Source organism: Salmo trutta, chromosome 16, assembly GCF_901001165.1.
Source record: "Salmo trutta chromosome 16, fSalTru1.1, whole genome shotgun sequence".
Taxonomy (NCBI): Eukaryota; Metazoa; Chordata; class Actinopteri; order Salmoniformes; family Salmonidae; genus Salmo; species Salmo trutta.
The window spans coordinates 38,995,616-39,023,120 of record NC_042972.1 but is presented as its reverse complement, the minus strand read 5'-3'; the positions used below and the strand labels follow the sequence as shown (position 1 = coordinate 39,023,120).

At 42.3% G+C, this 27,505-nt stretch overlaps 1 protein-coding gene across 4 annotated transcripts; it reads right to left on the bottom strand.

Moving 5' to 3' along the window:
- Positions 1–408: 408 nt before the first annotated feature.
- LOC115150727 (endothelin-converting enzyme 1) lies at positions 409–25,454 on the bottom strand. Of its 4 annotated transcripts, none has more exons than XM_029694303.1 (19): positions 25,353–25,454; positions 14,859–14,945; positions 13,253–13,391; positions 11,746–11,958; positions 11,433–11,557; positions 11,066–11,212; positions 10,629–10,694; positions 10,044–10,232; positions 9,601–9,743; positions 6,022–6,136; positions 4,816–4,926; positions 4,619–4,717; positions 4,020–4,097; positions 3,594–3,697; positions 3,154–3,264; positions 2,884–2,951; positions 2,340–2,530; positions 1,709–1,804; positions 409–1,530 (listed from the first exon to the last, which is right to left on the bottom strand). In XM_029694303.1, the coding sequence occupies exons 2-19, from the start codon at positions 14,943–14,945 to the stop codon at positions 1,354–1,356; spliced, it is 2,259 nt and encodes a 752-aa protein (XP_029550163.1). In that variant the 5' UTR covers positions 25,353–25,454; the 3' UTR covers positions 409–1,353. The 4 variants fall into 4 exon arrangements, with proteins under 4 accessions (XP_029550163.1, XP_029550162.1, XP_029550164.1 ...); XM_029694302.1 differs by lacking the exon at positions 25,353–25,454 and adding an exon at positions 24,229–24,367; XM_029694304.1 differs by lacking the exon at positions 25,353–25,454 and adding an exon at positions 15,255–15,473.
- Between the last annotated feature and the right edge of the window lie 2,051 nt (positions 25,455–27,505).

The window sequence follows — 27,505 nt, the reverse complement described above, 5'->3', positions numbered from 1 at the left end:
ACCTTACCAGCCCGGGGATTCGATCCAACAACAACTAGGCTACCTGCCGCCCCATGCTATATTTATGGGGTCGTTCAAGAACCGCTCAATAATGTATACAAATGTAATCAGGTTCAGGTATTGTAATATGTACACATAATGATAATGGTGTATTTACAGGCAAAGCCCGAGAAGTCAAAACTTTGTACTGGATTGTACTGTACTCAGTACTGCATTGTTTGTGTGCAGCGACATCTGTCGTTAATAATCATCAATTGACATACTTTTTTTCTTCTAAGTAATTCAGTAAGACTGAATTATTTTTGCTTTGATATATAGATAGTTTTTATTTGTTTTGGAATCAAAAACTATAAAAAGTCCCTTTGAAGCATCAGACGAGCCATAGAAAAAGATGGGCATACAAAAGAATGGTGACAATATTTTTATTAGATTAGAAAAATAGTTTTTGACACAAAAGCCCTGTCATGCATGAGCAGCTCCAGAATGGGAAAACTCTGTTATGTGACTTGTTCGATGGTCAATACATCCTTCACAAGTTTCAGGAATTCTCTGATTGAAAACTATTCAAATACCATGTCCCTTATATCAGGCATTCAGAAATTCGGAAGATCACTTCTTTAAAACATCACTACTGTATAAACTGGAGACGTTAAGCAATCAGACTTTACACAAATGATGATGTTGTGTTAGGTTTGTTGATGCAGAAACGACACACACATAACTTATTGAATCGGATCAATCATGGGCAATAATAAAATATGACTTTTACAATCTACTTGACTTGTATTCTCGATGTGATTGACAGTTTCCTCCGGATTATATTGTTTCAGTCCAAATCCAGTAATTGCAACTTGTCATTCTTTTGCAGTCTAAAAATATACAATAAGTGAAGACAACATAGAGGTGGATTGATCAGATACAAATTGTAACAGTGAAAAAGACATGACAGAAAATAAATATCACTTCCTGTTGAAAAATAAGGCATATGACAACTCTACATAAAACCTGATTGAGAGAAGTTCCATTAGTTTTCCCTTTTTTTATAACCATTTCTTCACTTTCCAGTGTTAAAATTGTTCCTCTATATAAACATAAAGGCACATTTTCATAGAGTTTAATTGGGGGGAAAAGAGGCAGCTTTCTAAAACAAATTGTCTTTATGAAGAAAGTTGGGGCTGGCTCAACCTCCAGCCCTCATAAGGACCCTGAGAAGGGTAGAGTGGGTAAAACAGCTGGATTTTTAGTGGTATCAAGACCAATGCTCTCCTTCCTCAGAGACTCTGCCTCTATTTTGCTCCAAATCCCCAATGCCCATTTTGCCACCTGCCATACCGACAAATGGGTAGCAAAGCATCACCAAAGCTCACACTTGTGTTTAGGGTTCATGGGGGAATCTGCCTTGCAGCCAAAGTGCTCAGAGAACTCATGGGAATTGGAGATGGTGCCAATAACTCGAAATCTTGATGGACTGTGTGGATCTGTGATGACGCCCTCATGCGAGCTTTCCGGAGTCCGAACTGAGCACCATACCTACATATAGCAGGAAGCACAGACACACATTAAGGATTTCAGAGTGAAAAGTCCTTAATTTACATTATCAATGTAATAGGTCATTATAATTAATACATAACACCGTTGAAGGTAGAAATGCTAGAGAATGCATTACTACATTTGCCACAGACATGGATATACTTTAAGTGGCACAAACCTGGGCAAATCCAACAAAAAATAATTGATGATTGGTCATCCCCAAGGCAGGCAGGGTGGCCTCCTCTCCATTCTTTGCAATCCAGTTCATATAAGCCTTCAAAGCAGACAAGGGTCATATTACAGACAGCGTGCATTATCCTCCTCTCGCCATAGAGAACAGTATGAGAAAAAAAACAGACTCTTTCTGCTCGCCTTCAGCTTTATTTCCTCCTCAGTCCTCACTAACAGACAGCGCTCATGCAGGTCCCCCTTTCTGCCATGTGGTTGGCTCATCTACTCCATAACCTATGACTTTCATTTGACGGAAAGAATGTTTGAGAGCTCACTCTTAGGCTGACCAAGCCTCTCGAAGCCACCTGTTGCATTTCCAGGCTTTGCTGTGATGTAGGCAACCCCGTTTTTTCCACCACAGAGTAAAGACACGGCCCACAATGACCCAATCAAGTGAACAAGAAAACATGTAATGTGTGTCATAGTTCTGACCTTCCAAATACTGCATCTCACATTGATGATTCCGAAATGTCTGCACATTTACAGTATGTGTATGTATAAGATGAATTGCTCTTGCTCTTCATATTGTCAAGTCTACTTTGTTCTATCCCACTCTAACACCTCCCTGTCATACACACCTTGTAGGCAGCCTTCAGTCCACCATTGTCAGCTATGTTCTCTCCCAGGGTGTGTTTTCCATTGAGGGGTTCTTTGTTGATGCTGTAGTTACTGTACTGCTCCACCATACACTGGGTCTGTTTCTTAAAGGCCTCCACAGACGAGTTTTTCCACCAGGAGCGGAGGTTCCCATCCTTGTCGTACTCCCTCCCTTTAACATAAAGAAAAATATGCTGTAGAACTGGATGCCTCATTTAATATCATAATGTGTCACGTTCGGTGGGATGTTTTTTGGTGGGATGTTTCAACAGCCTATAATATATTTTGTTTCTTCTTTTTTTTAAGAGGGCAGACAAGATTATGCAGTCGAGATTCTGGTGAATTCGCAGGGGTCAGCTTGCCCTGTGATCAAAGTGTCTCCCCTGCCATGTAAGTATACAGCCTTTATTTTAAAAAATAGACAGTATATAGCATTTTAGTTTGTAGCAAAACTTCTTATTTCCCATATAAAGTAATAAATAAGAGTTAAGACAATACAAATTGTATGAAAATTAAAGGTCTTACCTTGGTCATCAAAAGCGTGTGTCAACTCATGTCCCATAACTACACCAATCCCCCCAAAGTTCAGGGCCCTGGAAATAGATTCAAAATACTTTAAAGTAAATAAAAGCATTTTATAACTTGCAATTCAATTATTGGCTATGTGAAGACACTCAAGGAGACACACATACTGTATACAATTGATGCAAGTATGGCGCGCACATGTGGTGTACCTGTATTTGTGCCTGAAATGGGGACGTATTAGGGAACTGTATAGGCTGAAGAGGGACCTACTTTGGCCAAGAGCGGCTGTAAAAAGGAGCTTGAAGGATTCCTGCTGGGAGCACCATCTCATTCTTGGTGGGATTGTAGTATGCATTCACTGTAGGAGGGGTCATGCTCCACCTGTGTATGCAAGACATAGGATATAACAGCAACTGAGCACAAAAGTCTGAGATCAGGGTGGTAAAAACCAAAAATTGACTCTCCCCTATCCCCTTCGCTAGGCTGTTGACTTCAGATCCGTGTTAAAGAATGAGAACCCTGAACTACTCGGCTATGTAGTGAGAGAAAAGGATCAGTTCAGCTGAGGGATATTGGTTCCCGGGGAACGTTTCTGGATGTCAGCAGTATTCCTTAAAGTCAGAATGGGAATTTGTCCCTGTCAGAGCATTTGACCTCCTCTCTGGAGAGGCGAGCAACAGGAGGGTGAGGGCCGGGTTATAGACACTCACTGGTCTCTGTTGGGGGTTTTCCTCAGCTGGTCCGCAGTCACTCTGGCAGAGAAGTTGTAGTACTGCATGACATTTTGGAAATACAGGTCAGAAACCACCTCAAACTGAGAAAGAGAGAGGAATCAGGTTAGACAGAGAAAGAGGTTTACACACAAGCAATGCAAACATGAGATACTGTAAGATCAAATACATTTTTATTGGTCACATACAGATGGTTAGCAGATGTTATTGCGAGTGTAGCGAAATGCTTGTGCTTCTAGTTCCGACAGTGCAGCAATATCTAACAAGATTGACAACCCTTCTCAAAACCAGGGTCTTACAGTAAGACAACAAAGAGTTGTGTATTTTTTATCAACATATGATATGACATGGACAACTTCATAAAACAGAAGTATGCATATTTATTTTAATTACATATTTACCTACATCATTGAACACTTTGTCAAGCTCCTTGGGGTCCATGATGAATTTTGGATATCCAACCATGTTGTAAATGGCATCAGCCTATAACAGAGCAGATGAGGTGAAATGAGACAGATGCTAACACCAGATGGCACTGCAGAGTTAGTTTCACGAGCCTTATGCTAAACATGACCATTATAGCAAAAATGACTATTACATTTACATTTGAGTCATTTAGCAGACACTCTTATCCAGAGCAACTTACAGTTAGTGCATCCATCTTAAGATAGCTAGGTGAGACAACCACATATCACAGTAAGTACACTTTTCCTTGATAAAAGTAGCTATCAGCAAAGTCAGTGCTGGCAAGAAAAGACAAGTGTAAGTGCAAACAAGGCAAGGGTGTTCTTTTTTGTGGACAATGCTTTATGTGTCCTGCCGGGCAATCTCTTATGGAATACAATTGAAACGCTATAGCTGTAATAGACACATCATACCATACCATGTTAATTACAAGGCAAGAAACATTTCCATAGTTTGCAGTCAGTGTAATGACAATTCCCTCTCCCTAACAGTGGAAAACATCTTTCTGGCAGTTATTCAAAGCAACTCGTCTCGCCCACCTTCTCTTTGGCTGCCTTTTTGGTCTCCTGGTCCATCCAGCCCACATACTTCAGACTATCCTCAAATGCCCATTTGATCTCAGAGACCATATCTTCTGCCTGACAGACAGGGAAAAGGAAAGGCATGTCAGAATCTCACCCAGGGGCAGCTCATAGTGGAGGTAGTGCATGGGTGGGTGATACCTGGAAACACTTACAATGGCCTTGCTGTCCTCGTCGAAGGTGGCTTTGACAAACAGGGCCCCGAGAGCAAAGCCGAGGGCACTGTCCGTGTCGCTGACGCACAGCTTCCAGCGTGGGATGCAGCTCTGAAACATCACACTGAACACATGAGAACTATGACACCACACCACCCACACAAAAACACTGACATCACCTAAACAAACAAGATAGCACTGTCTCTCAGACTGTACAGTCTATACAAATACTTGAAAACACTGCATGATCCTAACACAGCATCAGTCTGTAACTGTATTAGATTTTATAATGCCCCTCAAGCATGAGGTAGTAGTGTTGGTTTTGCATATGAAGCAAACAATCTTTCCTTGGAATCCTTTACCTCAAGGCGAAGCCAGGCCTTTATCAGAGTGTGTAGGGAGACAGCACATTGCCCTCTAAAAGGGCTGACTGTTGTTTTTGTGAGATTCTCAGAGATTGGCAATGACAGGACCCTCCTCTCACCCCCCAACTTCCCCTCTCCTACTGGAGATATTAGAATCCAAACTGAGACTATGCAGCCAGGGGGAAAGGAAGAGGCCAAAAGAGTGGAAACGGGTGAGCAAGAGACAGATAGGAGTAGATACAGGGGAAATAATGACAGAGGGAGTGATAGAGTTAGAAACGGAGGGGTGCTAATAGTGTAGTGTGGATGGTCTCAGGAATTGTGCACACACATTTGCAAACACGCACACACAGGACGAGAAAGCACTTGGTATGTTTTAACAGTGTGACCCCAACGGAAATCAAGGCCAGGGGAACAGGATCTAGCTCAGATAAGGGTTTGGATAGCTGGAACCCCCACAGCACAACACAGCAGATAGCTGTTAGCAGCAGACAGCTAAGGTAAAAAGCTGTCCAGTCAATTTAATGTGTGTCTAGTGATGACAGTGACTCAGCTACTAAAGTCTTTTCTTATCAGCTCTTTGTTTAATTAAGTTCGCTACTGACAAGTGCACATCTTATTACGTTTTATCTTTGTAAATTTCCATTTACTGTGTACTTTATAGCCACATAGTTTCAGTCACTCATTTATTTTTATCTGTTCTATAAGCAAATATAGCTTAACTCTGTTGACTGAAGCAGCAGGAAAAGCCAGTCCCCTTGAGTACTCTTATCTGAGTTCTGTTGCCTATTTCCCTGCCAGCTTAAAGCACTGACATTATCTCCATCTCTCTCCCTCTCACCTTCTTGGTTCCGTACATGACTTCAAAGAAGCGCTGCTCAGCATCCTGGAACTTCTGGTCCAGGATGGACACCATCTTCCTCAGCACCTTCATGATCATGTAGTTGTTCAGGATGCTGCACAGGTAGGAGTAGATTCATTCATTACGTCATTCATCACATTAACATTTCAGGAAAGGAAGCAAACTATATATGTACAGTGGCAAGAAAAAGTATGTGAACCCTTTGGAAATATCTGGATTTCTGCATAAATTAGTCAAACAATTTGATCTGATCTTCATCTAGGTCACAATAATAGACAAACAGTCTGCTTAAACTAATAACACAAATAATTATACGTTTTCATGTCTTTATTGAACACACTAAACATTCACAGTGCAGGGTGGGAAAAGTATGTGAACCCTTGGATTTACAGTGAGGGAAAAAAGTATTTGATCCCCTGCTGATTTTGTATGTTTGCCTACTGACAAACAAATGATCAGTCTATAATTTTAATGGTAGGTTTATTTGAACAGTGAGAGACAGAATAACAAAAAAATCCAGAAAAACATGTCGAAAATGTTATAAATTGATTAGCATTTTAATGAGGGAAATAAGTATTTGACCCCCTCTCAATCAGAAAGATTTCTGGCTCCCAGGTGTCTTTTATACAGGTAACGAGCTGAGATTAGGAGCACACTCTTAAAGGAAGTGCTCCTAATCTCAGCTTGTTACCTGTGTAAAAGACACCTGTCCACATAAGCAATCAATCAGATTCCAAACTCTCCACCATGGCCAAGACCAAAGAGCTCTCCAAGGATGTCAGGGACAAGATTGTAGACCTACACAAGGCTGGAATGGGCTACAAGACCATCGCCAAGCAGCTTGGTGAGAAGGTGAAAACAGTTGGTGCGATTATTCGCGAATAGAAGAAACACAAAAGAACTGTCAATCTCCCTCGGCCTGGGGCTCCATGCAAGATCTCACCTCGTGGAGTTGCAATGATCATGAGAACGGTGAGGAATCAGCCCAGAACTACACGGGAGGATCTTGTCAATGATCTCAAGGAAGCTGGGACCATAGTCACCAAGAAAACAATTGGTAACACACTACGCCGTGAAGGACTGAAATCCTGCAGCGCCCGCAAGGTCCCCCTGCTCAAGAAAGCACATATACATGCCCGTCTGAAGTTTGCCAATGAACATCTGAATGATTCAGAGGACAACTGGGTTAAAGTGTTGTGGTCAGATGAGACCAAAATGGAGCTCTTTGGCATCAACTCAACTCGCCGTGTTTGGAGGAGGAGGAATGCTGCCTATGACCCCAAGAACACCATCCCCATCGTCAAACATGGAGGTGGAAACATTATGCTTTGGGGGTGTTTTTCTGATAAGGGGACAGGACAACTTCAACGCATCAAAGGGACGATGGACGGGGCCATGTGCCATCAAATCTTGGGTGAGAACCTCCTTCCCTTAGCCAGGGCATTGAAAATGGGTCATGGATGGGTATTCCAGCATGACAATGACCCAAAACACACGGCCAAGGCAACAAAGGAGTGGCTCAAAAAGAAGCACATTAAGGTCCTGGAGTGGCCTAGCCAGTCCCCAGACCTTAATCCCATAGAAAATCTGTGGAGGGAGCTGAAGGTTCGAGTTGCCAAACGTCAGCCTCGAAACCTTAATGACTTGGAGAAGATCTGCAAAGAGGAGTGGGACAAAATCCCTCCTGAGATGTGTGCAAACCTGGTGGCCAACTACAAGAAACGTCTGACCTCTGTGATTGCCAACAAGGGTTTTGCCACCAAGTACTAAGTCATGTTTTGCAGAGGGGTCAAATACTTATTTCCCTCATTAAAATGCAAATCATTTTATAACATTTTTGACATGTGTTTTTCTGGATTTTGTTGTTGTTATTCTGTCTCTCACTGTTCAAATAAACCTACCATTAAAATTATAGACTGATCATTTCTTTGTCAGTGGGCAAATGTACAAAATCAGCAGGGGATCAAATACATTTTTCCCTCACTGTAATAACTGGTTGACCCTCCTTTGGCAGCAATAACCTCAACCAAACATTTTCTGTAGTTGTGGATCAGACCTGCACAGCGGTCAGGAGGAATTTTTGACCATTCCTTTTTACAAAACTGTTTCAGTTCAGCAATATTCTTGGGATATCTGGTGTTAACCATTCTCTTGAGGTCATGCCACAGTATCCCAATCGGGTTGAGATCAGGACTCTGACTGGGCCACTCCAATAGGCGTATTTTCTTCTGTTGTAGCCATTCTGTTGTTGATTTACTTCTGTGTTTTGTGTCGTTGTCCTGTTGCATCACCCAACTTCTGTTGAGCTTCAATTGGAGGACAGATAGCCATACATTCTCCTGCAAAATGTCTTGATAAACTTGGGAATTCATTTTTCCGTCGATGATAAACTGTCCAGGCCCTGAGGCAGCAAAGAAGCCCAAAACCATGATGCTCCCTCAAACATACTTTACAGTTGGGATGAGGTTTTGATGTTGGTGTGCCTTTTTTCTCTACACATAGTGTTGTGTGTTCCTTCCAAACAATTCAACTATAGTTTCATCTGTCCACAGAATATTTTGCCAGTAGCGCTGTGGAACATCCAGGTGCACTTTTGCAAACTTCAGACGTGCAGCAATGTTTTTTTTGGACAGAAGTGGCTTCTTCCGTGGTGTCCTCCAATAAACACCATTCTTGTTTAGTGTTTTACATGTCGTAGACTCTTCAACAGAGTTGTTAGCATGTTCCAGAGATTTATGTAAGTCTTTAGCTGACACTCTAGGATTCTCCTTAACCTCATTGAGCATGCTGTGCTGTGCTCTTGCAGTCATCTTTGCAGGACGGTCACTCCTAGGGAGAGAAGCAACAGTGCTGAACTTTCTCTATTTACAGACAATTTGTCTTGCCATGGACTGATGACCATCAAGGCTGTTATATATACTTTTGTAACCCTTTCCAGCTTTATGCAAGACAACAATTCTTAATCTTAGGTCTTCTGAGATCTCTTTTGTTCGAGGCATGGTTCACATCAGACAATGCTTCTTGTGAATAGCAAACTCAAATTTTGTGAGTGTTTTTATAGGGCAAGGGCAGCTCTAACCAACATCTCCAATCTCGTCTCATTGATTGGGACTCCAGGTTATCTGACTCCTGACTCCAATTAGCTTTTGGAGAAGTCATTATCCTAGGGGTTCACATACTTTTTCCAATCTACACTGTGAATGTTTAAATGATGTATTCAATATAGACAAGAAAAATACAATAATTTGTGTGTTATTAGTTTAAGCACACTATGTGTGTCTATTGTTGTGACTTAGACGAAGATCAGATCAAATCTGATGACCAATTTATGCAGAAATCCAGGTACTTCCAAAGGGTTCACATACTTTTTCTTGCCACTTCAGTTTGCATAATGTTTTATAATGTCCCCTGTGCTGCTCATATAATATCACTGCTGGACCGATATGAAATCTTACATAAACCATATCATCCCAATGGTTACCTTAATTACATAGTGCTGTCCATCACCATTCAAATATGAATAATGAGTGGAAGGCAGGGCTAGAAAGTGGTTTTAACCTCTTGTTAGTGCTGGCAATGAGGTCAGAGACCTTCTGGAGGTAGTCCTTGGCGTACACCACCACAGGCTCTGAGTCATTGAGGGGTACAGGAGCAAACACATCTGTGAGGTAGGGCATCCAGTCCACCGCAGGAGCCAAGGTCTACAGAAACACAAAGAAACAATGACACTGTCAACATATCTACTGGTGCACCTGTCCTATCAGATTTATTTTTTATTTTTTTGCTTTTTTAATCAGCAGGTATGAATAGAAAGCAGTAAGAAAAACCTTGCAGAAAGCACTGTTAAACCAAAATACAATCTATGCAAATTGCACTTTCATTAACACATCTCAATCTGGGAGTCATCTGCTGTAGGTTTGTATCTAGTGATACTGCAGGTGGATATCTGGTGTTGACATGATGCTTGGATCAGCTGAAGCAGTAGAGAGATGGGTACTGACCGCCAGATCCTTTGCCTGGATCTTATGGTAGATGAGCTCCTCGTCCCTCCTCTCCTCCTGGGGTACGGTGATGTTGGCCAGGGTGGTCTCAAAGTCCACAATCTCCTGCATCAGCGATCTGGACGTCTCCTCTGAGCCCCCCAACAGGACCCCTAACTCCACCAGGAAGTCTAGGTACGCATTCAGATACTGCCGAGACCAAGTGGGAAGCACAGGGGGAGAAATGTTGGCTAAATTAATTTAAAAACACAATCCACCGCTAGGAAAATACTGACTACTACAAGCACAGAGTTATCCCTTGAGCTATACATTTTTTCTATATTATTTATACATGGTCTGTCCAAGTGGGGTACTGTAGGGTTTGTACTGCCGCTTTGGATATTTTCTATTCCTAATAAAACACATATCTAGCGAGATAAGTTTCTCAGTATAGTGTACAAATGTATAAAGTTAATTTCCTAATTTAACCAGGCCTCTGCATCAAGGCACTGATCTATTTCATGTCCTCCCTTACCCTGTCTGTCATCATGCTACAATCTTTAAGCCTATTCACCACAGTGCCATAGTGCGGCCGCCTGTCAGTACCTTTGCATTGGCCGTTTTGTTAAGGTAGTAATCCCGTGACGGGAGCCCCAGCCCGGATTGATCCACCTGTAGGTACAAGGAACAGTTCATGACTACCATCTCACACTTCATTTAAACATTTCAGCACTCTCAGCAAAGTGAGCCTCTTTCTTTGATAGTATAGTATTGCAGGATCTACTCTACAGTATACTGCAGCTTCGATTAACCTTACAATTTCTAATGTCCCTCTGCACATCTTTTTGAAAAAGAGCATGTAAATGTATATGTCAAACCTCTCTGAGCAGATCTGGGGATAAGTGATGTTTGATGATTTTTCTGACAAATGTAAATAGGAATGTAAATCAAAAGCTAAAGGAGTGAGGAGGAGGCCTGTGGGAGTAACTGGGCGTACAGTCACTGAGCCTTGGAGCCACTGGGGCCACTGGCTCTTCTCTCACCTGGATAATATTGCTGTTGGAGCTTTTGGAGTCAGTGCTGACAAACACAGTGAAGAATGGGGAGCAGCGGTAGTTGGCCGACACTGTGCGTAGAACCTCCTGGAAATTGTTCTTGTCCCAGGAGCCGGTTAGGGCCCATCCCCCCGTCTGAAAGAAAAAAATATATGATCTCCTTCAGAGAGAGGCTCACTTAAAACCTGAGAGGTGGTGATCCTTTATATCAGGGCATTGGATACATTTAGGGTAATTAACTGTATATCATAAAGAACATTTTACACGTCTATTAGCACATCATAAACATAGCTTATATGTGCCTAGCGCTATGGCAGAAGACTGGACGAGGATGCCTCTTGATGAGCGAACTCACCTGATTGATGAGCTCCTGTAGAGGCTGAGCCCCTAACTCCTCAATCTTAGTCTCATTCATACAGGCCTTGTAATACCTCTGGGCCTTTTCCTCAGCCTTGCTCAGCCCCTTCACAGTGGTGTTCTCTGCCAAACACGACAGGTTTCACAGTTAAGTCTTCTACAAACGTATCTAACATTACAATGGGATAACAAAAATATAGAGAGAACAGTGAGGCAATAAGAACTAGCTAACTGTTTGTTTATATTTCTCTAGGCTGTTAAGGGTGAGAGGGGCAGCTAAGGACACCCCACCCCCTGAGGAGAAACCTTACCCAGCAGGTGCTTCATGACAGCCATGTTGCGCTCCCATAGGTTGCTGAAGGGACCCCAGCGGGACTTTCCCTCAGGGAGGGGGTTGTTCCTCACCCATCCCCCACAGGCAAAGTTGTAGAAGTCATGGCAGGGGTCCACCGAGTGGTCCAGGGCTCCCATCACAGCACTGGCCACAGTAATGCATGGCTCCGTCAGACACATGCCAGGGTGAGCTGCCAACAGGGAGTTGGACAAGACAACTAAACATACTGTATCAGATACCTCTTATAGGCACTGTGCTACTTCAGCCTCAACATGGACAACACTATTTATTTTCTTAAACAGCTAGTATATTTCAAGGTCCTTCAATAAATAATTCAAAATATGTCACGACATGGATGTTTTCAGACCATCTGGAAATCATTGTTTTCAACGGGTTACTGCAAAAAAATATATAACCTCAAAGAAAAATGTATTTTCCTTCTCTAAACTCCTACAGAAATAAACAGTGAAATAGAGAAGGGCTCGAGAGGTTGTGCCACAGACGAGATCACTGTCAGTCATTGTCCCACCGTTCCAACAGCTGGTCCTGATGCACTGCTCTTGCCCCTGGCCTGCACCTGTCACACCTAATTGTTATCCACAGGTGCAGTGTATCAATCACCCAGCCAGGCCCATCTCTCTGGGTTCCCTGTCTCATGGACAATGTCGAGGCACGGTTGTGGAAAATTCTCAGCAGGCCATTGTCCGATGCTGACATTGGTTCTAAGATGGGCATTCGTTGGCTTTGACGTGATTGCCATACATTAACTGGCTGTGAAAGCTGAAGTGTAAACGGATGTTCATGGAGTATTCTTTCTCTTTCACTGGACTGAATAAGGAGATGGATAATACAGTATTTTATCAGAAAGTGCTCTGGAATTTTTAAGGGCCTAGTTGCAAAAGCTGATTTACAGCCAAGGGGCATTTGGCAACTCCCTTTATGTTATTTTGGGAGAAGATGTGGAAAACATCTTTATATTTTTAGAGGGATAATAATTCATGACCCAAAGTCTAGTTAGTGCATTCTCATTCTGTCTCGTGTCTATGTTTGAGGCTATGTTGTACATAAGTCTACGTTTCTTTTAGGACAATACGTTTAAAATGTCTAAATCAATGATCAACATAGACAAGAGACAGAATGAGAATGCACTAACTGGACTTTGGGTCATGAATAACAGGAGCTGAATAAAAGGAGTGGAAAGTGAATGGTGTAGTAAAAGCACATTCTTGTGTCGGTTGTCATAACAGACAGCGGGAGATTTGTCATGTGGGCTGATAGGTGGTTGAATAGGAGGAAGGGGCATTTGCTTCCCTTCTCAAAATACAAGGAAACTAATACTGAGCTGAGAAAATCTTTCAGTAAAGATTTGTACCCAGTAACATTTTGTCAAATTATATGAACATAAAAGAGAAAACCTAGGTTGTTTGGTCAATTCTTCTCAGGATTATTTAGCCAAATCAGGCTTAACAATCTCAGCCACTCACTCTCTTTGTAGAAGATCCCGACAGTGATGAGAGAGAAGAACAAGGCAACAGACAGAGCACACACTAAGACCAACAGCCTCCTCTCAGTGTGTGTCTTCTCAGCCCAACACCTGGGACCAGGGCCATGTCGCAGTGTCACCTGTACAGAAACACACACACACACACACAGCAATGAGCACCACAGTGTCATCTCCATAGACACACATACACTGGTTACTGTATGTAATGGTTACAATGATTGGTATACAACCCTTAACCACGGTACTCAGGCAAACAAACCACTCTATGTTCTATGAATGGTATCTTCTTTTTGGTCATAGATGATACACTGAACACCAGAGGCAGTAGTGCTAATACTGTGTGACTAAAATGTATTGGTTATGGTTGAAATGACTCATATGGTATATTACTATAGATAATGGCTTCCACACAATAATGCCTTTCAACACCCCTCTATATAAAGGTCATGTATTCATATTTTGTTCATTTCTTTATAGTTCTTCAGCCAGCATCATTAAAATGCATTGTGCCTCTGCCCCAGATAACAGGAAGGCAGAGCACTAACCACAATGGATGAACTAGGACATGGTCATGTTTTTTAAATGTCAGCCTGACTGCGTTTACTGAAAGCTCACTTGAGTTTTAGATCTGCTCAATTACTATAGGAATTAATGTGGCTTCCCCTCACTGAGCTTTACACACACCGCGAAAACCAATTATCCCAGACCTGTTAAAGAATTAGATTTAGTCCCATTAACTAAGGCAAAGTTCAAATGTCACACTGAATGTGAGCAGCCCTGGTGACAAAGCCGCCACAGGCTTCCCAATCCTCTAGACTTTGAGGTTTGGGTGGGATTGAACTTGTAATCTGTATTGATGTGTGCAATTGAGAAGACTTGTAGGCAGACATGTGTGAAGCCACTGACTCAGACAGCGCAGGTCTATTGTATAACCTGTTTTGGTTTCAGTTACATAGCTACTGTTGTTGTAGCCTCTAAAACTTCAGTATACCTTTCTCTATCTACGGATATGTTTGTTTCTATGATAATCCAAAAAAACAACAATCCACAGTATGTGCAGTATGTTGTTCTGCATTCTTCTACTTAATCAGTTGTGGATATATCTCTGCTCTACTTAGTGCAGGGGAAAAAGAAGGATCCTGCACAGGGGTTATTTCAGAGTTATAAGACTGTTGTATTCTGCTGGGCTCGGCAACTGATTATGCAGGCTTTTTGAAGCACCCAGAAATGCAGATACTGTATGGGCCACTGTAAAGGGTAGTTTGTTTTATAAAAGGGTTCCTCCTGAGATTGAAGTCTTTCTCTTCAAGTAGCCCTTAATGTTAAACATAGCACATGGCTGACAGAGAATAGCAGGCTGTCAGGAAATAGCATGGCGCTCATAGTCCTCACAAAGACAATAGAAAATCTGGAATTTGATTAGCTCAATGGTTATGAATTTCTTTGGAATGGAATGGAATTTGTCATACAATGTAAGCAGATCATCACATAACAACAAAAGAAGCAGAATGAGTGCGTCTCTAGACAGACTTGGCATGTGTCAGAGTTTGTCGAAAATGTTTATACAAAGGAATAGTTGTGCCTACCTGCATGGCAGAGGAGGGGTAGATCTCATCTCCGGTGGAGTCCACCAGGTCATCCTCGTCCAGAGTGGCCCTCTTGTACGTGGACATCTGAAAGGTCAAATGCAGAAAAGACTCCCTCAGTGCTTCCATGCTCCTCCAGGCCCTTCTCCTTTCCTTTGGTCAGGATGTGTGTGACGTTTACTCTTTAACAGTCTTTGGGAATTCTAGGTATGGTTTCACCCTCAGATCCATCAGGAAGAGTCTCTGTCTGTCTGCTTTGGGTTGCTCCAGTCCAGGGGAAGGAATATTAAATTCTCTCTTCACCTCACAGGCACACACTCACCTCCTCCCTTCCCCCTACCCCCTTACTCAACAAACCCCCTGGGGGCTGATCTCATGGACACCGTCAAAACTCACCCACTCAAAAAGTCCTGTAAACGTTTACAAAGAGCCCTTCTTCTCAAGCAGCTATGTTGTTCTGCTCAGCCTTCTGTCACTACACTCTCTCCAGGAGCTCCCACTAAGCCCAATTTAGCCAAACGAGACAAAACAGAGAGGGAACTCGCAAAAAAACAGGAAGAAGCATTGACTTGATCGACGGGCATGACTGAGTGTGAGGGTGTGTAAGAGGAGTGTATGTGCATTCCACAGTGGTTTCATTTCGATTTAGGGAGGGAACTTTTGTAGGCTAGTTCACTCCCACTCTCCAATCCATAGGGCTAGACCAGAGGGTGGAGTCTGGATAGAAACACCCTCCCACTGCATGCTTTCAGTTGTTGCCTGGGTTACCGTCACCTGATAGGCATGACAGTTGATTGTTCCAATTGTTACCCTGTCTAACCCTTCACCCAGAAGGATAATGCACTATTTCTTAAAAAATGATTATTTTACTACTTAGGTAAACAGCTGTAATTTAAAAGTGTAGTACTAGGTGTTCTCATTTTACATTTGAGTCATTTAGCAGACGCTCTTATCCAGAGCAACTTATATTTCTCCTGTTATCAATCTATCCATGACACTTGCACCTAGCCTAGGCCAAGCTTAGTTACTTTCTCCTATAACTCCTGCCAATGGCTCTGCGTCTTCAGCCTCCACAGACAGCAAATAGGCAGCTCTAACTGCTAGACCAACCAAACCAAACCCAGCTTTTTAGTACATGGACAGCGCCAGTCAACCCAACTGGCAGTATCACAAGTCAACCCTACTGGCAATATCACAAGTCAACCCTACTGGCAATATCACAAGTCAACCCTACTGGCAATATCACAAGTCAACCCTACTGGCAGTATCACAAGTCAACCGTACTGGCAATATCACAAGTCAACCCTACTGGCAATATCACAAGTCAACCCTACTGGCAATATCACAAGTCAACCCTACTGGCAGTATCACAAGTCAACCCTACTGGCAATATCACAAGTCAACCCTACTGGCAATATCACAAGTCAACTCTACTGGCAGTATCACAAGTCAACTCTACTGGCAATATCACAAGTCAACCCTACTGGCAATATCACAAGTCAACTCTACTGGCAGTATCACAAGTCAACTCTACTGGCAATATCACAAGTCAACCCTACTGGCAATATCACAAGTCAACCCTACTGGCAATATGACAAGTCAACCCTACTGGCAGTATCACAAGTCAACCCTACTGGCAGTATCACAAGTCAACCCTACTGGCAGTATCACAAGTCAACTCTACTGGCAGTATCACAAGTCAACCCTACTGGCAATATCACAAGTCAACCCTACTGGCAATATGACAAGTCAACCCTACTGGCTGTATCACAAGTCAACCCTACTGGCAGTATCACAAGTCAACCCTACTGGCAGTATCACAAGTCAATCCTACTGGCAGTATCACAAGTCCCTAACAGCGCAGCGGACAGCCACTAGTGTTGTCTTAACCTCTACAAGGTCACTCATGCAAACTTCCCCACCGACGTCCACACTGATATACTTGGCTCTCCCTAACGAGGTCCTGCCTAGTCCCATCATCACCCTGTGGAGGGACCGTTCTGATGAGAGAGAGATGGTGGGAGAGACACAGAGGTGATGAAAGAGGTTAGAAAAAGACTGGGAGAATACTTGTGGCCACCACTTTTTTTTCTAAAGTACATTTCCAGACTAAAGTGGGCTTCAGTTCTCAGCATCATAATGTCTACACTACTGTATATGCATAGCTGATGACTGAGATTTGAATGACTGAGACGTTTTCTTCTCCTTTTCAGTTTATAAATATGGCTGTCCCTAAGCCTCCTTTTATGTAGCGAATGCATTTTACACACAAACAAAACAATGTGACTTTAGTCACAATCTATATTCCTTTTAAAACAACTACATTACAAAGGTAACACATGTAGTGGATGAGCCCAGGCACTATGTTACTAATCACAGTCCTCGGCCTACATAAGTTGTGGTATTCACCGGCACAACCCCATCCATGGCACGCACTCATTCCTGAGAGCACACTCTCATATTTAGACACTTTCTTGGCACTGATGTGTGTGCAGATGTGCCTCAGAGCGTTCCTGCAGTTTGCCACAGATCGCCGCCGTTAATAACACTGATTTTCAGACCAATGGTGACGCAGACTCCCTTTTCCTGCTGTTGAGAGGTGTAGGAGAGACGAATGTAAAGCGAATGGTAGGAGGTTTGTTGTGACTCACCAGGAACACCTGTGTAAGTTTGTATCCTGTCAAAAGGGTTTTTGTCAATGAGAACACCTCTATACTGTAGGAGCCGGATGCTACCGAGGCCACACATAGTGATAGTGTGAGGTCATAGGCATTCCATAACATAGTAATTCTTTGAGATCCTAACAGAAAGATAGGACACAGTCACTCTGATTTCCTAAGACCTGTCTAGAATGTTTTGCTGCACCCAAAGTTGATTCTTTTATTAAACTTACTGTGATACACAAACAACGTTTCGACCAACATGTTCTTCATCAGGTAAATTAACCCTACATGACCCACAACAACCATATTAACTCAATTACCTCGACTAATCTGTGGCCCGCACATTGACTTTTTAATGGTACCACCTGTATATAGCCTCCCTACTGTTATTTTATTGTTGCTTCTATTTGTCTTCTTAACTTTTTCTACTTCAGTTTATTTTAGTAAATACTTTCTTAACACTTATTTTTCTTAAAACTGCATTGTTGGTTAAGGGTTTGTAAGTAAGCATTTCACTGTAAGGTCTACACCTGTTGTATTCGGTGCATGTGACCATTTTTCTTTATTTTTTTATTTGCACAGGATCCCTTGGTGTTCTCATGGTCTGGGTCTGTGACATGACTCTGGCTCTACAGTGTCTTTGTTTGTGTTCCTCCACAGCATGTGGGGATGTGTCTCACAGAGCAGCAGATGGCTATGAGAGGTCAATATTCCAGGATTCTTGAACCCTAGTGAGGCCATGGCCTCTGAGGGAGGATAGAAAACACAAGCATGCGTCAGTAATTCGTCACAGATCCTGCAAACCAGACGATTATTTGTGTAAGGGGAGTGTGTGTTTGTGCATGTATTTGGGTATGTGTTTCTAGGATATGGGCAATGGACATGCAAGCACAATTTGCACAAAAGAAAGAGGCAGAGGCTGCGATTCCGAAGGTAACCGCCCTGTGGTGCATACGGTTGGGTTTTGGCCGCATGAGAGAAAAGAAATTAAGTGTGTTTTTTGTCTTACAGTAAGGTTATATACTAAGTTATTATATTCTGTTCTGTAAAATACTATCATTATGTGATCTTGCAGACATTGATTCAGCTTTGATCTAACTTTATTAAACAAGCACCATTCTCCATTTCTATCACTGAAATTCGCCAGAGTAGCTTGTTCTCTGGGCAGCCGAACAAGTAGAGCAGAGACTGTGCATAAAGTAGAGAATCTCGCACATGAGCAGAAGCTTCAGGCCTTTAGCTATTGGGAAGAGGGTTCCAGAGAATTCGTACCCACAGCCACTTCAAAAATAATATCAGCTTCACAAGGATTAATGTCTATGGTAAATGAGATCATATGGTTATGTGGTTTTGGCCCACGACTGACAACATTGGCCTCTTGTTCATTTGGCGTAAACATAGCTGTCCTTGGATTGCCAAATGACATAGAGGATTATCCTCTCCTTCTATTAAATTAATTTCCTGACTGGCAAGTGAGTAACAGATCTCATTCAATCTCCTCATGAGGGAGAGAAATTTGAAAATATCTTAAAGATATTTGGGGTTTTGGTAACAGAATGACATAACACTCTGTGATATTTCTTAACTTACAGAAGGGAAATCATTTCAGCAAAAATAAATATACATGTTGATATTAGTTGGCAGGGTTCTTTACTTCTGTTGAGATAATGGGCATCATGCCAACCCAGAGATGGAGCTAGTAGGCCGCCTATCTATGATAAAGCTTTTGGGAGGTGGAGAAAGTAGTTGACACAACAGCGACTTGCATCAACGACTGTTGTAAGCAGCAGTTCAGCAGATATGGCATACCTGACAGTAGTGTAGTTACAGATAATGTCCCCAAGTTCACGAGTCAAGACTTTGTTTGTGAAAGCCTGGGAATTCCATCATGTGACCTCTTCAACCCACCACAGTCAGAGTAATGGGAAAGCTGAGTCAGCTGTGAAAATAGTAACGGCTTTCATCACAAAGGCTATGCAGGATGGCAAAGATGTGAAGCAAGCCATTTTGGCATAGAGAAATACTTCCACAGAGGCCTTCAGTAGCAGTCCTGTACAGCGCTTAATGTCTAGACGCACTCGCTCTCTGCTGCAAACAGCTCCCAAGCTCCTCACACCAAAGGTCATTTGGGATGTGCAGGCACACGTGTGCACATCAGGAGACGTCAAAACAGTACTATGACCAACATGCTAAAAATATGCCTGTAATAAAAAAAGGCCAAGCTGCTAGAGTGCTCCTGTCACCTCAAGCAATGGATGCCACATGGAGTCTTGGCACATGCATAAGGCACATCAGCGCAAGGTCCTATGAAGTGGAAGTAAAGGGCCGAAAGTATTGAAGGAACTGGAGGGACATACACCAACGTTCAGGAGAGCACAGAGTGGCCGCATGGGAGGACTGTGAATATCCTCTGGATGGTGTGTGCAGGATGAATTGTGGGGAGACTAGGGAGATCCCACCAGGTCTGTCATCTCTGCCAACCTTGCCTCCACAATGTTAGGAGGATGTGGATGAGGAAGGAGGCCCCGGGGCTCCCAGAGGTGCCCAACATGCTGCCAGCGCAGCGGCTAACATAAGACCGCCCCTTTTTGGTTCCAGGTAGAACCCTTTTGGGTTTCATGTAGAACCCTCTGTAGTAAGGAACTAATGGTGGTTATTCAAAGGGTTCTCCTATGGGGACAGCCGAAGAAGCATTTAAGGTTCTAGATAGCACCTTTTTTTCTAAGTGTGTACAGGGACTTTGTCCCTTATGAAATGGACAATGAACTGATGTTTGTTAATTATAAAAAATAAAGATGATAATGTTGTAAATAGATATCTTCATAAGGGCTGGTGTTAAAATTGTATGAGGTCTCGAGCTAATTCTATATGAAAAGGAGGATGTTGAGATAATGGGCCAACCCAGAGATGGTACTAGTAGGGCGCCTATCTATGATAGATATACAAGTGCATTATCAGTACCTGATTAGGATGTCACGACCTGTAACATGACTTACTACCGGAGTAAATGATTATGATAGCACCTTATATAACTCTCTGACGTACACTTTTTAACAACTTCAACATTACTGTGTTTTGGTGTATTTTTTTATACCTTTTAAGACCCCTTTTCCATTGGTTTAACCAAAAAGCAAAGCCTTTGCTTTTTCCTAATTTTAGGATGGAAAATGGTTGAAAGATTGATGTGCCTTCATTTAAAAAAAATATAGACTCTTAGCTTTCATTTGACACCAAATTGTATGTGCTCCTATGAACTTCATGTTAGTGCTCATGTGGCCTTTTACATGGAAATGCCCAGTACTAGATACTGCCCCCCAGGAGTCAAACAAATGTTAACCCTTTAGTATAACCTAGGGGGAAGAGCTGTAGCTAGGAACACATTCCAAAGATTCCAACTTTAGGCACTCAGGATACAAACACAGCCATGTAAAAATGTGTTCAAGGGGATTAGACACAGTAGTCACAGCCAGCCTACAACACAAACCAGTCCAAAATTTCACATAGGCCCAACACAAGGTCTAATGTTTTACTACCCCGGGCTGCTTGAAGGACGTAGATAAAGACAGACTGCACGGCTGAACACTGCAGCTCATGACCTGTGACGTCAAACAGGCCCTGGTGTTAAATGTCTTCCTCTGCATGTTTCCTTTGGAGAAAACACCCTGATACTGTGAGGTGGTGGGTAAAAACAACTGTATCCAGGCCAATATAAGCATAAGAGTAACACAAGATAAACATACAAAAACTAAAGGCTTACCCTTCTTAGCCTGGAACATTCATTTAATAAGACTCTGAGAGGTTCTGCAAATTCTGACACCCAGATGGGTCTTCTCATACACTGTTCTCTCTCTATAGGTCCATTATCATCATAGAAATGCCACATTAATGACTCCAATAACATGTTTTATATCCAAGTAATTCATAAAAAACAATGATGAAACTATTAGTACAGTTTGTTTATGCAAGTGTTAATAAAGCAATGTTTGTAGAGTTACTTATACCTTTATGCTACTTCGACCCCACCCATCCCCTATAAACCAGCACCAAACACTTGGATAATGTCATTCGCACATCCTTGTCAAAGGACACTATGAACTTGGTGTCCCTTCATGATCTTCATTACATAACCCTTATACTGTCATGTCTACAGTAAAACAATACTGCAGTTGATCATTCTGTATCTGATATGATGTCAGTCAGTGACCTAACCTGAAACACACAAAAAAACGTCCCTCAAAAAACCAGTAAAGACTACTGCACAATGAACGGGAGGCACCATGTAGGCTAACGTCCAGGTATAACATGAGAATACCTATGGAGAATATGTTATCTGCATGATGTGGGATTTACAGCTCAGGTAGGCCTAGATAACATTCCATTACCTGCGTCTGCTGCTGCATGTGGCCTAATATTGACTTCCAAGAAACTCTCACGCTCACCCCTGGGCCCTAGGTAGGCTAATGAATAACCACTATGTAAACAAGGATGGCAACAACAAGTGACAAACCAATTATGGACTCAAAATGATTATTTTTCCTTTTTCAATGAAAAAGTGTGTTCAATAGTGTTTTCAAACCATCTTTGCTGTAGTAGTAGGCTATACAGTATCTGCAGTATATATACAGTATCTGCCAACATGATCATCTACTCACAGACTTAAACACTTTTATTTAAGTCTGTGAGTAGGCTTGGCTAAAATTCAGGGATGACTTGTTTTGGTAATGCAGAAACCGGTTCCCGCTGGGAATTATGCAAAACACACACTAGGGTGACCACATGTCCCTGACAGTGGCCTTTTCTTCTGCAACCAAACAATCATGTCCTGCATTTTATCAACAAATTCAAACACCACTAATTTGGACAGAAAAAAGGTTGGTTCCTCCTGTATTTCATTCACACATTCCAACCTGTCTTTTGCAGTCACGTTGCGTATATGAAAAGATGTAGGCCTATATCATCAGGATGTGGTACTGATGTTAAACACTTCTCCAATCGTTGTTGAGATCTGATATTCTGAGCAAGACAATCATGCCAATGTCATAGGCCTATCGTCAACCAATCACATTTCCCAAATCCTTTCGGGAAAATTCCAGCTAAACTTGGAGAGGACAGTTAGGCCTAGCTACTTACAAAGCTGGTCTATGACGAAGAGCTACAAAATTCAATAAATAGCCATATTAGACTGAAAGGCAGGTCAATTTGTCAAACTTGGGAGGTTCTCCATGCTCATTAGTTGCTCATTCAACATATTTGCTGTTACTTTACTCAATCCTGTTTTAAAAGTCTCAATCCCTGGGACCAACTAGAACTGTTTCCTTGGCCACATATTACTAGATTTTCATAAAACAGCTGCACATGTGGTCTCTCGTTTCTGCATCACCATATTTTGCGCGAGGGAAGAGTAGGCTAGGTGCAATACAATTATACTGAACAAAAATATAAACGCAACATGCACAAATTTCAAAGATTTTACTGAGTTACAGTTCACATAAGGAAATCAGTCAATTGAAATAAATTCATTAGGCCCTAATCTATGCATTTCACATAACTGGGCAGGGGTGCAGCCATGGGGGGGGGGGGGGGGGGGGGGGCCTTGGAGGGCATAGGCCCACCCACTGGGGAGCCAGGACCAGCCAATCAGAATGAGTTTTTCCCCACAAAAGGGATTTATTACAGACATAAATACTCCTCAGCACTACCCCATCAGATGATCCCGCAAGTGAAGAAGCCAGATGTGGAGGTCCTGGAATGGCGTGGTTACACGTGGTCTGCGGTTATGAGGCCGGTTGGACATACTGCCAAAATCTCTAAAATTATGTTGAAGGCAGTTTATGGTAGAGAAATTAACATTAAATTATCTGGCAACTGCTCTGGTGGACATTCCTGCAGGCAGCATGCCAATTGCATGCACCCTCAAAACTTGAGACATCTTTGGCATTGGTTACAAAACTGCACATTTTAAAGTGGCCTTTTATTGTCCCCAGCACACAGTGCACCTGTGTAATGATCATGCTGTTTAATCAACTTCTTGACAAGCCAAACCTGTCAGGTGAATGGATTATCTTGGCAAAGGAGAAATGCTCACTAACGCGGCTGTAAACACACTTGTACACAACATTTGAGTGAAATAATATTTTTGTGCTCATGGAAAATGTCGGTGAGGTTTTTATTTCAGCTCATGAAACATGAGACCAACAGTTTACATGTTGCGTTTATATTTTTGTTCAGTGTAGCTCGTTCGGTACAGCGGGAGCTGTATGGTGCTCATTTAGTAAAGTTAGAAGAAACCTGAAGCAATGTCTTGGAGGATCACATACTGATTAATTAGTATTCTACATAACAGAAGCAAATATACCTATAATAGCATAGCATAACGTTACTGTCACCTCAAACACATATGAGATTTAACTGAAATAAAAAATATTTTATCACGCGGACAAAACTGCGAATGTCCAGCAAAATCATCCTGTTGTCCCACATTTGGGTATTTTAAAATGTGGTCAACTTAACACTACCTCATGTCATGGTGGTAAACAGTGAACATTGTAATTGAGCACCATACATTTGTTACGCATCGGGTCATCGCACAGAGATGGTCAAATGTTCCAAATGTAGAGTACTTGTTTACACCAACGGCAGCCAACACATGCATGTAATAAACATATGGTATGTAATTAATAAACATTTGAAACGGAACAGGTTCTTACCACCATTACTTCAGCTCACTCTGTCTATGCAGTCCTCTCATAAGCCTTCAGCGGACAGCTGTTGGTTTGCCAGACGCTACAAACGATATTAACTATATTTTCAGTCGGGTCATCACACAAGGCGAAAGCTTCACTGTAAATATTGACTTTACAAGTTACCCTTGAAAAGCATTTTCCCGACCAATAGCAGGACGAGAAGCGACGGTTTTCCGTCATTCTAACAACAGGATTTGAGAAATGGGCGGGTCTTAATACAAATATTTTGTTACCTTTTCTTAGAAAGTTTGACTTGATTTGTGGTTGCAATTAATGTGCAAAAAGTTATCCTGCGGAAAAAAGGGTCCCACTTTAAAAAGGAACCAAAACAATATGCCTTTGTGTTTACAGTGCAAGATAGTTTAGCCTACATGTAGGTACAGCCAGGTACATTATTAAAGTATATTTACCCTAATTAGGTTACAACTGCTACCTGTTTTGGTTTATGCAATTTTCAAGGATTTGCAAATAAAGCGATAGATAATTTATCTAAAGCAATAAGGGGTGGTTTATCTGCAATTCATTAGAATTTGTTCACACAGGCCTACACAATTCTCTCAAGTGTTGAAGGATTAAGGAACTTGAATTGTTGACTGGGTATTTCGTTACATGCAGCGCAATCACTTAAGGTGTGGAGATCAAAGAAAATGAAACTGCAATAAGCTTCTAAAGCAAACAAGTGCCTAATAGGATCAATGGGATTATAATTATTTTTATAATGCCCTCGTTTTTTCACAGTTCCCCAGGAAATTTGTGAAAGTTAGCCTTGAGTGCCATGCTACTAGGCCTAATGGTTATGTAGAAGTTAACAAACTCTTGGCTCTGGCTGGTCCAATCTTTGTAATCATCCTTCGCTATAATAGTTTTTTGTTCTTACACAAAAAAATATATATTGTAATAAAACTAACAGGAATTGGAATAGCAGATGGACTCAGATCATGCCTATACTAAGTAGGCCTACTATTATTCAGTTCAGTAAATTATTTTATCCAAGCAATTATTGATACTTAATTGAAATATACTGTTCAAATGTTGTAGCCTCCCTGTTTGTCAGTGCAGGTGAGGCCCTGCGGTAAAAGCGTACTTACCTCAAACGTAAATTCAAGTCCTGCTATGTCTATTCCCCCTCAATTGCTACAGTGTTGGCAGTGGTGAGATAATCCCAGTAGTGTTTGCCGGTTCACACTGGGGTTTGTTTGTGAGGGACACTTGGAGAGAGAGGGTAGGTAGTGTAGTCTTCCTGTATGAGAGGGAGCCAAGGGGAGGATTCGATTAAGCTGTCCCCGGTGCCCGTATGGGCGGAGTTAACACTGGGTGAAAAGTGATCACATTCGTTTTGAAACCAGACTGCTTCCAGGGTTTGTCGGGTGCCCCGTTCAAAACAAACTGAAGTATGTCAAGAACATGGAGTAATGACTTAGGATTCTGAGGTTTCATATATAAAAATGTTGTTTGTTCTTCATCAAAATGCACATGATATCTCCCTTCCCAAGCAAGCATAGGATAAGCATATGCCTATCCTAAGGAAAATACATGTTGTGTGTTTCTGAATGATGCATCGTGCTGCCTGGTTGACATTGACAATATGACCAGGAGGTGCAGAGTACTGTTCGAGCAGAACAACATGAGTTTCCAATAACCCTAAACCCCACTTGTTGATATGTAAAGGGCGCTCCAACCTAAGCGCTTTTGCCCGGTCATATGACGGGCCATAACCCGGTGTAACACGGTTCATCCTAATCGAACTCCCTCAATGGTAACGTGGGTCACGTTACCATTTTGTTAATGATCACTGGTCTCTAGTGACATCTAAAGGACACAAAATGAACAACATAAATCACTGAGGATAAATTGGTGCATGTAAATAATCTATTTTATAAACTGCTAATTATTAATTAATAGTTTATAGTTCTGTAATAAACCGTTATTATACATTGGTTGAAAATGTGTGCTTATTTAGCTGCTTGCCACATAGTTACTGAGTTAATATGGCTGTACTGCAATAGACTAATAATTGTAAAAGTCAGTATAGTGCATTAAACGCAGTCATATACTATCACAATTTGTCAAGCAACTGTTTTCACACATTTATAAACTAGGCTATAAATGAACTAATGACAGTTTATAAGCTGCTAATAAACCTCTATATTACGTATGTAGGCCTATAATATGTTTCAGTTTTTCACAAGCTGACAATGAACTCGGCTGATTTAAATGAACGTGTCACGTCCTGGCCAGTATATAAGGTTAATTGTTTGTAGTTTGGTCAGGGCGTGACAGAGGGTATTAGTTTTATGTGGTTCGGGGTGGTGTGTTTGTGTAAAGGGTGTTTGATTTAGTATGTCCGGGTTTTGGTTTATGTCTAGGTAGTTCTATGTGGAATCTAGTGTGTGTGTTTCTATGTTTGGTTGATTGGGGCTCTCAGTTGAAGGCAGGTGTTGTCTATCTGCCTTTGATTGAGAGTCTCATAAATGAGGGTGTGTTTGTGTTTGTGTTTTGTGGGTGATTGTTCTGTGTTCAGCCCTAGGCTTTGCCAGACTGTTAGTTGTTCGTATTTTGTTATTTTTGTATGTTCATTTTTGCAGTGAATAAAAATCAAGATGAGCATTCACGAACCTGCTGCGTATTGGTCCACATTTTCAGACGACGATTTCGTTATATCGTCGGAAGACGAAGACAACCGTGACAGAATCACCCACCACCAAAGGACCAAGCAGCAGGAGAACAGCATGGATGGATGGACGTGGGCAGATTTAAGGATGTTCGTGTCCAGGGCTATGGAAGAGTTAAGGGAACCCGAGAGGCAGCCCCAAGAAATTTTTGGGGGGGGGCACAAGGGCTGTGAAGAGGGGCAAGGATGGAGCCCCAGGCCAGCTCCCCGCACTAGCCCTGAGGTACGTGTCTCCAATCTGGTACGCCCAGTACCAGCACCCCGCACCAAGCCCAAGGTGCGTGTCCCCAGCCTCGCCAGTCAACAGTCGTCGGAGCTGCCCGCCAGTCAACAGTCGTCGGAGCTGCCCGCCAGTCAACAGTCGTCGGAGCTGCCCGCCAGTCAACAGTCGTCGGAGCTGCCCGCCAGTCAACAGTCGTCGGAGCTGCCCGCCAGTCAACAGTCGTCGGAGCTGCCCGCCAGTCAACAGTCGTCGGAGCTGCCCGCCAGTCAACAGTCGTCGGAGCTGCCCGTCAGTCAACAGTCGCCGGAGTGGTCAGACTGCGCTGAACTGCCGGAGTGGCCAGACTG

What these genes read in the sequence shown, in the direction of transcription:
- LOC115150727 (XM_029694301.1), bottom strand. Translation starts at nt 14,987, where the DNA reads ATGGAAGCACTGAGGGAGTCTTTTCTGCATTTGACCTTTCAGATGTCC. An exon ending in ACCCCTCCTCTGCCATGCAG is followed by an intron (nt 13,392 to 14,858) that starts GTAGGCACAACT and finishes GTTTCTGTACAG; the next exon opens with GTGACACTGCGACATGGCCC. An exon ending in GACTGAAGGCTGCCTACAAG is followed by an intron (nt 1,805 to 2,339) that starts GTGTGTATGACA and finishes TCTGCTTTGAAG; the next exon opens with GCTTATATGAACTGGATTGC.